This window comes from Vollenhovia emeryi, unplaced genomic scaffold (genome assembly GCF_000949405.1).
Source record: "Vollenhovia emeryi isolate VEMERY1.0 unplaced genomic scaffold, V.emery_V1.0 DF939203.1, whole genome shotgun sequence".
Taxonomy (NCBI): domain Eukaryota; kingdom Metazoa; phylum Arthropoda; class Insecta; order Hymenoptera; family Formicidae; genus Vollenhovia; species Vollenhovia emeryi.
In genome coordinates this window covers 468531-480535 of record NW_011967163.1, presented here as the reverse complement: position 1 = coordinate 480535, position 12005 = coordinate 468531, and the positions used below count along the sequence as shown (strand labels likewise).

The 12005-nt window shown below is 48.3% G+C and overlaps 3 protein-coding genes across 4 annotated transcripts; 2 read left to right on the top strand and 1 right to left on the bottom strand.

The window, feature by feature from the left end:
- Window positions 1-272: 272 nt before the first annotated feature.
- On the top strand, window positions 273-5185 carry LOC105561688 (transmembrane protein 53). 2 transcript variants are annotated; one of them, XM_012011891.1, is made up of 5 exons: window positions 273-1249; window positions 1782-1989; window positions 2381-2533; window positions 2764-2874; window positions 3294-5185. In XM_012011891.1, exons 1-5 carry the CDS (start codon window positions 753-755, stop codon window positions 3576-3578), a joined length of 1254 nt encoding a protein of 417 aa, XP_011867281.1. In that variant the 5' UTR covers window positions 273-752; the 3' UTR covers window positions 3579-5185. The 2 variants fall into 2 exon arrangements, with proteins under 2 accessions (XP_011867281.1, XP_011867280.1); XM_012011890.1 differs by having other exon boundaries at window positions 295-1249; window positions 2752-2874.
- Window positions 5186-6771: 1586 nt separating this feature from the next.
- LOC105561686 lies at window positions 6772-8268 on the top strand. Its single transcript, XM_012011888.1, has 2 exons — window positions 6772-7040; window positions 7137-8268. Exon 2 carries the CDS (start codon window positions 7190-7192, stop codon window positions 8252-8254), a length of 1065 nt encoding a protein of 354 aa, XP_011867278.1. The 5' UTR covers window positions 6772-7040; window positions 7137-7189; the 3' UTR covers window positions 8255-8268.
- Window positions 8269-11285, bottom strand: LOC105561687 (sodium-dependent phosphate transport protein 1, chloroplastic-like). Its single transcript, XM_012011889.1, has 8 exons — window positions 10689-11285; window positions 10457-10616; window positions 10266-10378; window positions 10044-10175; window positions 9764-9971; window positions 9369-9513; window positions 9170-9284; window positions 8269-9089 (listed from the first exon to the last, which is right to left on the bottom strand). Exons 1-8 carry the CDS (start codon window positions 10878-10880, stop codon window positions 8934-8936), a joined length of 1221 nt encoding a protein of 406 aa, XP_011867279.1. The 5' UTR covers window positions 10881-11285; the 3' UTR covers window positions 8269-8933.
- Between the last annotated feature and the right edge of the window lie 720 nt (window positions 11286-12005).

The following is a 12005-nucleotide window of genomic DNA, read 5'->3' as shown; positions in this document are numbered from 1 at the left end:
CAAAAAGAAGATGGAATATCTTCTTTCTGCTTTAAGACAACGTGAAATGATACGAACTGTACCAGGTGGAAAACTAAAAAAAAAGATACGGATAAATGATACGGATACGAGCTGAAAACAACACCTTGCCGTATCATCATAATCAGCGTATCCGTATCATGATAAAAGGCGATCACGATACGATACGGTGATACGACACATGTCTGGACCCGCCTTAACAGACGTCTGTTGGACGTCGAATCGACATGATGTTCTGCCTGGGTTTGAGTTTTTTAAAAAAAAGGAATAGCTAAGACTAATCCCAGTAAACACCAAGTAACAGTTACATAACACCACGTGTCCTGCTCAACGAGGTAAATGTTATATAACATGCGTGTTATATAGCATTTACCTCGTTGAGTAGGACATTATAATATTGATGTCACGTAACTGTTATTCAACAGTCTTGTGAGTCTCCGCACGATCTCTACACCGGTGAGCCCGCAATAGTTTCACCTGTCGCTATTTACGGTCGCCTATGAGAGAGTGAGGACTATTCGTCGCTGGCACGTGCTTACGATCGCCACGTTTCCGTGATTATCGCGCTCTCATTTGCGCGACAGGCGTGTTCTGTGGCGCAGGAGGAATTGTTTTCGACAAGGATAAACGTGTGAGGAAAGTAAGAATTTGAAACCAACCTTTTTTCCCTCGTGAATCCCGCGCTCTAGCGTATATGCACGCCTGCATGTGCATACGCGTGGCTGGACGTCCACATGCGCGGTTGTCCTCGCCGTCGCCTCGACCTAGCTCCTGTAGCACCCTCGGATATCGATCCCCCGGCGCGTTCGCGCGTTTCGAACGACGCAAGCCCGAGTTTAAGCTCGAGTACAAGTCACCCTCCCGGCGAAGCTAGTTCATGCCCGGCGCACCGCCTCACCCCCGGCTGCATATCCTCTCCCTCCGTCCTTCCTCTTCCTCTCTCTTTCTCTCTCTCTCTCCCGCTCCCTCTCCACTCCTTTCGTCCTCGTGAACAGGAGGCACGGCAATCGGGCAAGATGAGCGACCAGGAGGATCTGGATTATTACATCATGTTCCCGTCGTTCCCGCCGTCCCCGAAGGACCCGACGTTGACCACAGCCGGACAGGATCAGCGCGAGGAGTTCGTGTTCGTGTACGAGGAGGATAAGCGGCCGGTCGTGATCCTGCTAGGATGGGCCGGCTGTCAGGACCGATATCTAGCCAAATACAGCTCGATCTACGAGGAGAAGAGGTAATCCGAGCCGCTGATCTCGCGTGAAACTGGTACCGCGTGCGATCCAGCTGATCAAGCTCCTCGGAAGGTCGGCAGTCATTCGCGCTGAAAACGCCACGGTTCTGCCTAGGTTCTCCAAGTTATTCGCGTGCGCACCGGGTGCGCATTTCATTAAATGGCGTAGAATCCGCGAGAACGATTTTTTTTTTACGGAAAAACGGAAATGCCTCGACTCGTCATACCGGGTCGTCGCGCGAGTCCCATTATTTTTACGCGATCTGTAATACACGTTGAAACTGTGGGACCGGATTCAGTTTCTAATTTTACGTGTCGTCTAACGCGGGGTCGGGGACATGTCTGCGGGGTCGGAAATACCGTGGTGCTCCATTTTTTTTTGTTTCATGAATATAAACGACGCGTCGGACGCGCGCGTGTCAAACTGACAAATTCGATCGCGTACGGGCGACCCGTGTCGTCCAACGGCGCGCTTGTAACGCAATTAATCCCCCGGGTTGATCGTTAATCCCCCGCCGTTATTGCGTCCCCGCAGCTGCATCACGCTGCGTTACACGGCGCCGGTGGAGTGCCTGTTCTGGCGCCGGGACAAGATGCCTTACATCGGCAAGCGGCTGCTGCAGGTGATCACGGACAACCGGCTGGACGAGCACCCGATATTCTTCCACGTCTTCAGCAACGGCGGCGCCTTTCTCTATCAGCACGTCAGCCTCGCGATGCAGAGGGCCAACACGCCGTTCAAGGTAGACGACTCACGGGTAGAACAATGACATGAAAGAGATGTCGACATGACGTTAATATAAAATGATGAACAAAGTCATAATAACGTCATCAGTTTTATGTGTCCTACCTGAACTCGACGCAGCGAAAATCGTCGCGCCTCTCTGCGCTGTGGTCTGCGATTCGGACTTATCTGCAATTCAGGAACAGAATGCTGTTTACAATGCAAGTAGTTGTGTAATGAGAGAAACAATGGAGAAATACAAACAAGTTAGAATTCTCAAATATAGATATTCTGTACTTTTGAAAGCAGACGCAAATTGCAGAGTCTAAAACGGAGAGTGCACAGAGCGATCGTCATCTTTACACTTTGATTTGCTGTCTTTATATGAGAATCTCTGACTGGAATCGCAGGTCAGGGGGGTGATATTCGACAGCGCGCCCGGCGAGAGGAGATTGACGGCGCTTTTTAAGGCGATCAGCGCGATTATCGGCGGACATCCCCTCACGAACTTGCCGATGTCGTTCGTCATCACGTTCTTCCTCTCCGTACTCTGGTTCTTCGAGGTAAATGAACAGCGCATTGGCGTTCTACGATCCTCATTGTCTCACGACCATTAGCGGACCGTGAAACGATCGTAATCTTCATTAATTTCCGTACGCGACACGATCTCGCCGCAACGAGACGTTTGTTAGCGCGGCGGATCCATATCACGTCCATAGATCGGATCATTTCAAAGCTATACCGACGTAGTACAGTTTATATGTCGGTTTATGATCGTCAGGTAATTGCGCAGGCTTTCAGCAGAACGCCTATTCAAACGAACCCGATCGCCCTCGCCGAGGAAGCCTATTCCTGGCCTCAGTTGTTCCTGTACTCCAACAGCGACACTCTGATCCCGGCGTCTGTAAGTTCCCACTTATTTTTTTACGCTAATTCCGCAGCGATTAGTTGGACTTTTTAAGTGACTCTTGGTACAATCTATCATGAGATAGAATACTAATATCGAATAGCAGAGTTTCTGTTAAATTAATAAGCATCGTCAGTTGATTCCACCATTTATTGTCCTTGGAGCGAAGTCTGTTTGGCGGAAAATTCATTGTTGAATTGTGTAATCGTTGCGAGAAAAGACTTACGAGATTGAATTTGGGCGTTGAAAACCTGCTGTCTCATAGTAGAAATCTATCTCATGATAGAGGGCTTCCCTCTAAATGCTTAGTTTTTATCGATGACTGACAATTGAGAGTATATCATCATTATTAACGTATCCTAGATAATGAGAGGAACCTTGTTATAAGAGGGGTTCATGAATATCTGTCTCGACAGGACGTCGAGAAGTTCGCCAGCCGGCGGGCCGAGCGGGGTGTACGGGTGCAGCTCGTCCTGTTCACCAATTCGCCGCACGTCAAGCACTACACGACCTACCGCGACGTCTACGTCAACACCGTGTGCAGCTTCATTCACGAATGCCTGATCTCGCCGAGTCCGTCGAGGGGCCTGCTGTCGCCCCTGGACCACGGCGACGATCTCGACTCCCAGAGCTACGACGCGCCACCAGGTCTCACCAAGCGCGTCGTGCTGCCTCAGGAGGCCAGCAAGCAGCAGAACTAGTCTGGGAGTCCGGAAGACGATAAATAGGGTAGAATAGTCGCCCAGCGGCAACGCGGGTGCCAGGCATAAAGGGAGAGAGGATCGATGATCAATTATTACGTACCGCATTTTCGAGACTAACAGGTCTACGAAGAAAGGAGTGAATTCGAAGGGAAGCGCCGGGAATCGGTTTTACGCAATTAGGATCTCCCAATCCCCCGTAATTGGAAATTGGAACGTCAGCTGCTCAATTCTTTCCACCCCCGACTTTTCCTTGTATTCTCGTCTTTTCATCGCAATGCAGAGAATCGCATAATAGGATGGGCAACTTCTTTATTGGAGCTGAAGTGAGCCAGGGGGAAGCGTTGCGACTGAAACCAGAGAAGAATCTGAACACTTTTCCGGGCAGTTCCCGATTTCGAGCGCGTGCGGGAGATCGAAATTTCGCAGAGCAAGTGTCTCGCGACTCTTTCAATTCACTCGTTTCACATGGTATAAAGAGGCGATGCCCGAGATGCTGGAAACGGTGCTACGTTCGTTAAATGTACAGAGCTGTTTTATATGAAGTTGATAATCGTTTTCGGGTTGAAAGTTACACTCGACTGAAAATGTCGATTTTCTATGAGCCGAGCGGGAGAGCAGACACACGGTGGCGTAAGAGTTTCCAAATTGGATCTCGAACTACTTTGGTGCACTTAGACTCGTACGAGTCCAAAAATATGAAGATTTCTACTAAAGCTTATCTCAATTCTACTTTGGCGCCTGCATTTATGTTTCTTTTTCTATATACAACTCGAATGTCATATAAACACGCACACATCTATTCGCGCGTTGCTTCCTGCAAATCGAAAGTTCTGAATTTTAATCAAGTTTGACGCAATTACCAGTGGGCCAGAACCCCAGGAGATTCCTGGACGACTTAAGTGCACTGTTTGCGGCATCGTAAGCCTTTTCAAAATTTCACCGATAATCTCCACATCCTCTCTCTCTCTCTCTCTTTCCTTTGCCTCAGTGTCCTCTTACGTTATCCCTGTCGCAGCTTGATTCTTCCTTCGTACTCTTTCGTCGTTTCTTCCGCCATCGCGTGTCCGAGCTTTAGAAGCTCGCGAGCTCGTAGACACGAATGCATCCTCTGTACAATAATCTGGACGAGCGATCTCTCGCTTGCCGGACGGTTTTGTGCCGTCCTCCGAGAACGAAGGCTTCGAGGACTAATTGCAAGAGAGATTTCTAGGACGGGGTGGGGTGCGTTTGATAGAAAATCGTACGCAATATCGCGCAATGTGTTTACCGCTTACGCTCGTGCTCTTTCCTACGCCGCGGGACAAGGAACCCGCGCAAGAATCAAGCTGGACTTGATTTAGCTTACGCAACTCACGACTCGAATGCATGGCATTTAATCGATTCGTAAAAGGAAAACACAGGATTTCTCCTTGTGTCTGGAATTATATCAGTGATAAATTTTCGAGAACGCTCGCCACTCGAGCGTATAGTTCTGTATCGTTAAAACATGTCTTTACATATATATATACATATATATATTTAAAAATAAATATATTTTGATCTGTCGATTAGTTATACGAATAAAGACTGATAAATAAAGCTGCAGACTGTTAATTTTTATCAAACGTATGAACGTGTATTCGCTTCATCGACAATGTTTCAGCGGCTTTCTTTTCTTGAAATTGGTATCGATCTCGATATTTTTTTTTTATGATCAAACATAAAGTTGAGAAGGTTATTGTCAATGCACAACACATAGTCTGCGGGTTTTTCTCCTTTTCATCCAAGCGCCGCTTGGCTTTTAATTTGCTAAAAATATACATTTATATATGAAAAGATAATATATATTTTTGATCTATCTAAAAGGCAGACCGTATATAGTATCGAGAAGTGCCATCTGAAAAAGAATTCAGAAGAAGGCGCATCGAGGATCAAAGCGAATCGTCTCTAATCGTTCCATATTCTCGCTATGTGCTATCCCCCTTCGCCGCGACGAATCTAAACACTGTCCGTTCAAAGACACAAAATTGCGAGGAGTATAATAGAATTAATGCCCTGTCCGTTTTCGTGGACAAAGCAGAACGAGAAGAGCAGGAGAAGGCATTGCCGGAGCATGTGCCAGACAGACCGTGGGGCAAATTAGCTGCTCTCTCCGGAACGAAGTAGGCGAAAGAGTTGGTGTACGTTTAAGCACATACGTAATTGCGTGTGAATTGATTTGCAGTATCGTTAAGAAGTTGCGCCAGTTCAATCGAAGGAAGGCCACAAAGACGGCTGATTGCGACGGTTCTCCGTTGGACAAGAATGGAAATAAGCGATGCCCTGAAGAATATATTTGCATGGATGTTTATGCAAAGTAAAATTTTTATCTTCTCTCTTGTACTTCGTGAACGAAGTAGCGTCGACGTGTATGTACCTAAAATCTTTCAATCTATGCAGAACGCGCCTCGCTAAAGTCAATGCCAAAGGCGAGAGATTACCAGACTTTCCGCGAAATCAGTTTAACAAATTGAACGGCAGCCGAAAATCACAAGTCAATACTGTTCCGAATAGAATCGAAGCAAAACCCTCTAACCAGAACATCCTGGGAGCTAAAGTAAAACGCGACATCGTACGTTTCCCCGTTACTCGGGAGTTCATTTAAATGCAATCGAGGTCCTAAGTGACATACAATTAATATCTCGCGGCCAAGAAATATGACTTGCATTGTTGTAACAACGTGTCTTTCCCCGACTTATTTCGCGAATGCCGGCTACAGAATTGCTAATCGAATGCTAATAAATTCCGAGACAGATAGCGGAAAACGTAACGAAGCAGGGGAAAAAGTTGCATCCCGTGAAAAGAATTTCAGCGACGAGCAATTTCGTCTATGAATTTCATCCGTTCGCAAATGCCGAGCAGTCACGTCCGTTAACGTCGCAGACACACTTGTGGCGTACGAATAGCTCTGAGCAAACACCGCCTCATTTTAAAACAGGTGCGAAGCTAATTAAGCTCAACATAAGGTCTCTTTGCGTCGCACCGATTACTCCACTTGGGTTTCCCGATTACGCGTTTTAAGACACGCATAATCGGTGGAAACGCAAGCAAAAGTATCTCGATATTAACGAACAAGAAGTATCCAACTGTTCCAAGCAAACTAATTTAGCAACACCCTGTTATCTTATATTAGGAGCCTTCCTCTAACTTTCCTCTAATATCAACGTTGCGTAACTATCGGTTGGTGTTTGCTGGGTGTACTTTTTGCTCGTGTTAATATTAATTTATTATACACAGACACGTCGTTCGGGAAATCGGCGTTAAATCACAACGCGGACCTTGCGAGGCGGAAGTCGTCCGCCGTCTTGCCGGAACTGAATTCGCGAGCAGTTGATCCAGACTCGAGCGTAACGAGTTCTTCCCCAACGAAAAATACTTGCCTACCGTCACTTGGCAAGGGGAACCCGACGAGGACACTAAGCGAGCAAGCTGACAACGAGTGTAAATTAAACCTTTACTCCGTTCACTTTGAAACAAATTTTGTTAAATTTTATGTTTGTTACGCCGGATTATAAAGTGACATTTCTGTCGTTTTAGACGGGCGAAGCGATATAGACCGCGAAGTGGAAAATGTCAAGTCTGCATGGCAAATGTTACGGGGGGAAAAATGCTGGACGAGGGGCAAAGAACGCACTAGCAGTGCCCGAACGAAAAAATTGTACGAGATGTTAGAGAAGATGACGTGCGAGATCGACCGAGTTCAGAGAAATTATACGGATCCCAGGGCGAATCCTTATTTGCGCAGAAGCGCGACTAATGTCCTGAGGCAGGGCGACAAGCCGAACTTACGAGAAGAAGCCGAAGTAGCGAGAAGCGTAATCTTTCCCGACAGAAAGGCCAGGACCAAATCGGCCGGCACTTGTCTGAGAAACGTCGACAGCGAAATTATTGGGAAGAACATGGCGAGGGTACGATTCGACGAAGCTGCGGAGTTTGATGCGGAAAAATTACTTCGACCGAAATACACTGCGAAAAAGCGATCTATACACACTGATACGCACGAGCACGGTATCGCCAATGACGTTAGATCGGCCCACACAATTGCATCGAATAGCTACAACGAAAAACGAGATAGAGCTGTTACAGATACAGCGAAGCCGACGTTTACAAGTGGCAGCAAGACGAGGGCGAGAATCAGATCTTCCATCGAGGAATATCTGCAACATTACAGCGATAATATTCATAGGCCACGCGGCATCGCAGAGGAGGAGGAAGAGTGCTCTCGAGAAGTAAAACTATCGGCGAGCGACATCGCGGATATTCTGGCGAGTCACAATATTGGACCGCACGTGCTGTATAAAAATTTCCAAGGATGCGGCGACGACTACGATTCGGGCGATTGCACGAGTGAAAACGACGAGGATCGCGCCTGCTCGAACACCGCGGCCAACGCTACGCAAGTTACGTCCGTCGAAACTGCCCGAGAAAATAGAAAAACTCGCGATTACACGTCTTTTGGGAATACGGAATTGTATAACGAGACACGGTTGACGAAGGCGGTCGACGCGAGATCTTTCGATACTCGGAGACAATCGAGCGTGACAAATTGCCAAGATAACGCCCTTATTAAAATGGGATTGGACAAAGATTTACCTAGAGATACGCTGTCGCAAATACTGCAGTCGGAATACTTGCGAAAGGACTTGTCTTTATAATCCGTGTAACATCTGCTGTGTATCATTAATATATTTTTTTCTTCTTAAACAATTCTAAATCATTGTATCTTAAATTGTTTGAAATTCATTCCGCAAGTCTTGTTTTCACTTTCTCGATTCTCGCAACGCGAACAGATCATTCCCTTCCGTGTGCTAAAATGCTTTAAAAAATATACAAACGTGAAAGTTAAAATTTCTCTTCTGTACAATCCCGCGCTTTTATACACTTTATGTCCTAACTGCGTAACTAAACCTTTTAACTTTTATTCGAACATATCACAAAATGTTTCCCGCTAATTCTCGAGTGTGACACAATACACATATAAATTCATTACATACGAAGAGATGTACGGGACCGCCTGTCCCGATTAGTTTTCTCAAACTGGTTACATCCGTCAAATTATGGCACTGTCTGTCAAGTCCACACTTTGCTGCTTCGAAAGAAATAATACAAGTTTATTTTAAGTATAAATAAAGCGTTATGATATGTCTTCGACTGGCCGATACGCGATGATCAAACGCATCGCCCCAACATTCTTGTAAACATTCAAACAGCTACTTCATTGAGAATCATTCATAGTGACTTCAGATCACGCAGATATCTCCGCATTGTCCTCAACAAGCACTCGATCACTTTCTCTTGAGTAACAAAGAATCGTTGGATGAGAGATAGAGCATATCACAACACTGGAAGCGCCGAACTGTGGCTTTGGTATATTATAGCCCCGGTGAAATTGATCGCTGCCGCCAGCACGAAGACCGGCATCCACCAACCGTGCGAGGCGGTTACTAATTCGGCCGTCAGTGGTCCACAGAGAATTCCAGGTACTGTTGCCTGAAAATTAAGGCACGGATAGGTAACGCGGGCAATTCTTTGGCGATTGGATTTTAGGTGGAAAACAAAAACGCATATACAATTGTATTTGAAACCGCAAATGTAATTCCCGCGTGATTCGGAGCTATGTCCGCGTGATTACTTAGATGTCCGGCGGAGTTGCACGCGCAGAGGCCCATGGATATCGAAACGAAGCTACAACATAACAATTTGCACGTGTCTCATGGAGGAAGAAATTCAGCAATGCGAAACACGAAATGATATAGTAATTGTACATACATGACCGCAGCAAGCAGATTATCTACAGCACAGAAAGCTAATAGAAAAGCACCTGGTCCGATTAGGCCTATATTTGTCATCAATCTTCTAACAGATAGAACGGACCATCTTTTCTGTATCAAAGTGTCAGCGCTGTGGCCAGCAACTGCGAGAGAAAGAACACATTGAAAAACAAGTAAACGTCAAAATAACGTAAAGAATTATTTAATTACGCCAGTAATTGATTAAGCAATGTTTAACCAAGGCAGAAAACTTGCATGACGATGGCTGGCAGATTCTAATTAAAGAAATTCATTGCGAAGCCAGGCTGAGGTAATATTTTTCGTAAAATTGGTCGTCACGCGAATTTTCTGCATTGTCAAAAGTAAAGTCGGGATATATAATTATGTACTTACCAATGCCAATGAGAGAATTAACAATGTAAGGGAGAGCCGTCAAGCTGATGCTCTCTTTGTTCGCAGACAAGTTTCTTGCCAAATAAGTTGGTAGCCACTGCATTATTATGTAATTGCTCCAGTTCATTGCAAAGTGCGCTATGTACAGAGCCCACAGGGGCCAGTGGGCAATGAACTCGGTCCAACGCAAGCTTCTATTCTGAGCTACCTGTCGGTCGATCGTAAAATTACGTCAAGAATGCAATTGGAAGTGAACAAAATGCCAGAGAGAGAGGCTTACTTTAGGAACAAATAACGGTATCTCGTCTTGAGAGTTTGTTTCCTGATACAGCATCAGCCACAGCAGAGTCCACATGATACCTATTGTCCCGAACAAGTAAAATCCCGTTTGCCATGCCAAGTGCGGGCATATCTGGCGAGAGAGGAGAGACAGAAAGAAACACGTAGTGTTCGTCGGCGATTAAAAGGCGCATCGAGAGTACCAGAGTAAAGTGTATCTTACAACAGACGCGACCACTTGGCCGACGGAACCAGCAGCCACCAGGTAACCGAAAGCGCGCGATCTCTCCTCCACGGGGACGTTGTGCGCGAATAAATGAAATATCACCGGTAGGCCTGCAAACAATGCCGCGTTGAGCTTGGAACGCGCGTCGCCGCGGGGGACGCTCTACCGTCTCGAGCCTCGCTTCTCACCTAGTCCTTCTCCGAGTCCCAGGACCACCCTGCAGACTATGAGCAGCGGCACCGACTGCGCCAGCAGCGGGGTGACGACCGTGCTGATGGACCACAGCAGCACCGCCAGCATGAGGACCGTCTTGCAGCCGAAGCGACTCGCCGTGCTCGCGCCGATGATCTTGAAAAGGAGAAAGCGACGGGGCGCGCGTTACCGGCACCGGGGGAAACGGCACGGGGGAAAACGGCCTACCTGACTAGTGAAGTATCCGAAGGCGAACGCGGACAGTATCCAGCCCTGCCAGTACAGGTTCCACTTGAACTCGTCGGTCATCGGGACGATGGCGATCGGCATGATGACCCTGTCCGCGGCGTTGATGAAATTCGCGGCCGAGCAGAGGGCCACGATGCGCGAGGTGCGCGGCAGCATTCTGAATTTCGCCATTGCCCCGCGGTCTCCCTCGGATCGGGTGGCGAGCGAGAGAGAGAGATAGAGAGCTCCGGACGGTTTCAGCAATCGCAGACGGTCATCGCGCCACGCGACGACGGCGAGGGGCGCGGGGACGAGCCCGCGGGGACGAGCGTGCCGCTCGCGGCGAGAGAACGGTGGGATCCTAACCTCCGCACTGTCATAGAACGACGCTTTACGACGCGCCGTTCGCGCGCAGCGCCGGGACGAGCGGGATCGTCGAGCGAGCGCTCGCGCGCTCCGCCCGCAACGATAAACGCGTCGCGCCGGCGTTAGGAATCGCGGCCGAGCGTCATCACCAGACGGCGACGAGCATCGCGCGGCGGACACGACTTCGACGTGTCAACACGGACAGGGGGAGGGGGGGAGAGGATATCCCGACAGCAGAGGCTCCGGAGAGAAGCCACGTCCCGGATTTCACGCGATCCTCGAACAGCGACGCGCCTCCTCTGGACGCGAACTACGTAGCCTGCGTAGCCAATGTCCGCATTTTGCCAAGTGGGTAACGTGGATTCGCACAATCCTGATCACCGCGTCTACGGTTGGGTCGCGGATTTTTTAAGCACCAGATTATTGCACGGGATCTAACCGCGGATTAATTAATAACAGATCGCCGAAGGCCCGCGGGTCCAGGCGGGACACCGGCATTTTCGTGCTTTGATTATCCGACACACATGCATGGACGCGAGTCCGCACTGAATGCACCCGATTTTATCGACAGACCACGACGAATGTTCGTTCGAATCGAATAGACGGAAAGGCGACTAACAGCAGTCCGCGGAATCATGAGTTAACGCAAGAATAATGCACAAATGTATCTACCAGAGGGTTGCCTCGCCGTCGACCGATGCCTTCCAGGTCGCCGCTTCCTCTCAGATTCCTCAGACTTGGCACCGGCGAGCGGCACAACGCGGCACTCGCGGAAAAGGGAGTCAATCGTGTCCAAGTAGCGCGCGCCACGACACTCCCGGCACTCCCGGCGTTAACCGACGCGAGCTCGTTGCAACGAGAACGAGAACGAGAGACGCGATCGCGCACGGGAACGCGAGCCGCCGCCCCAGTGAGAAATGATTCGTCGATCGACGTCGAAACGACGTGGAA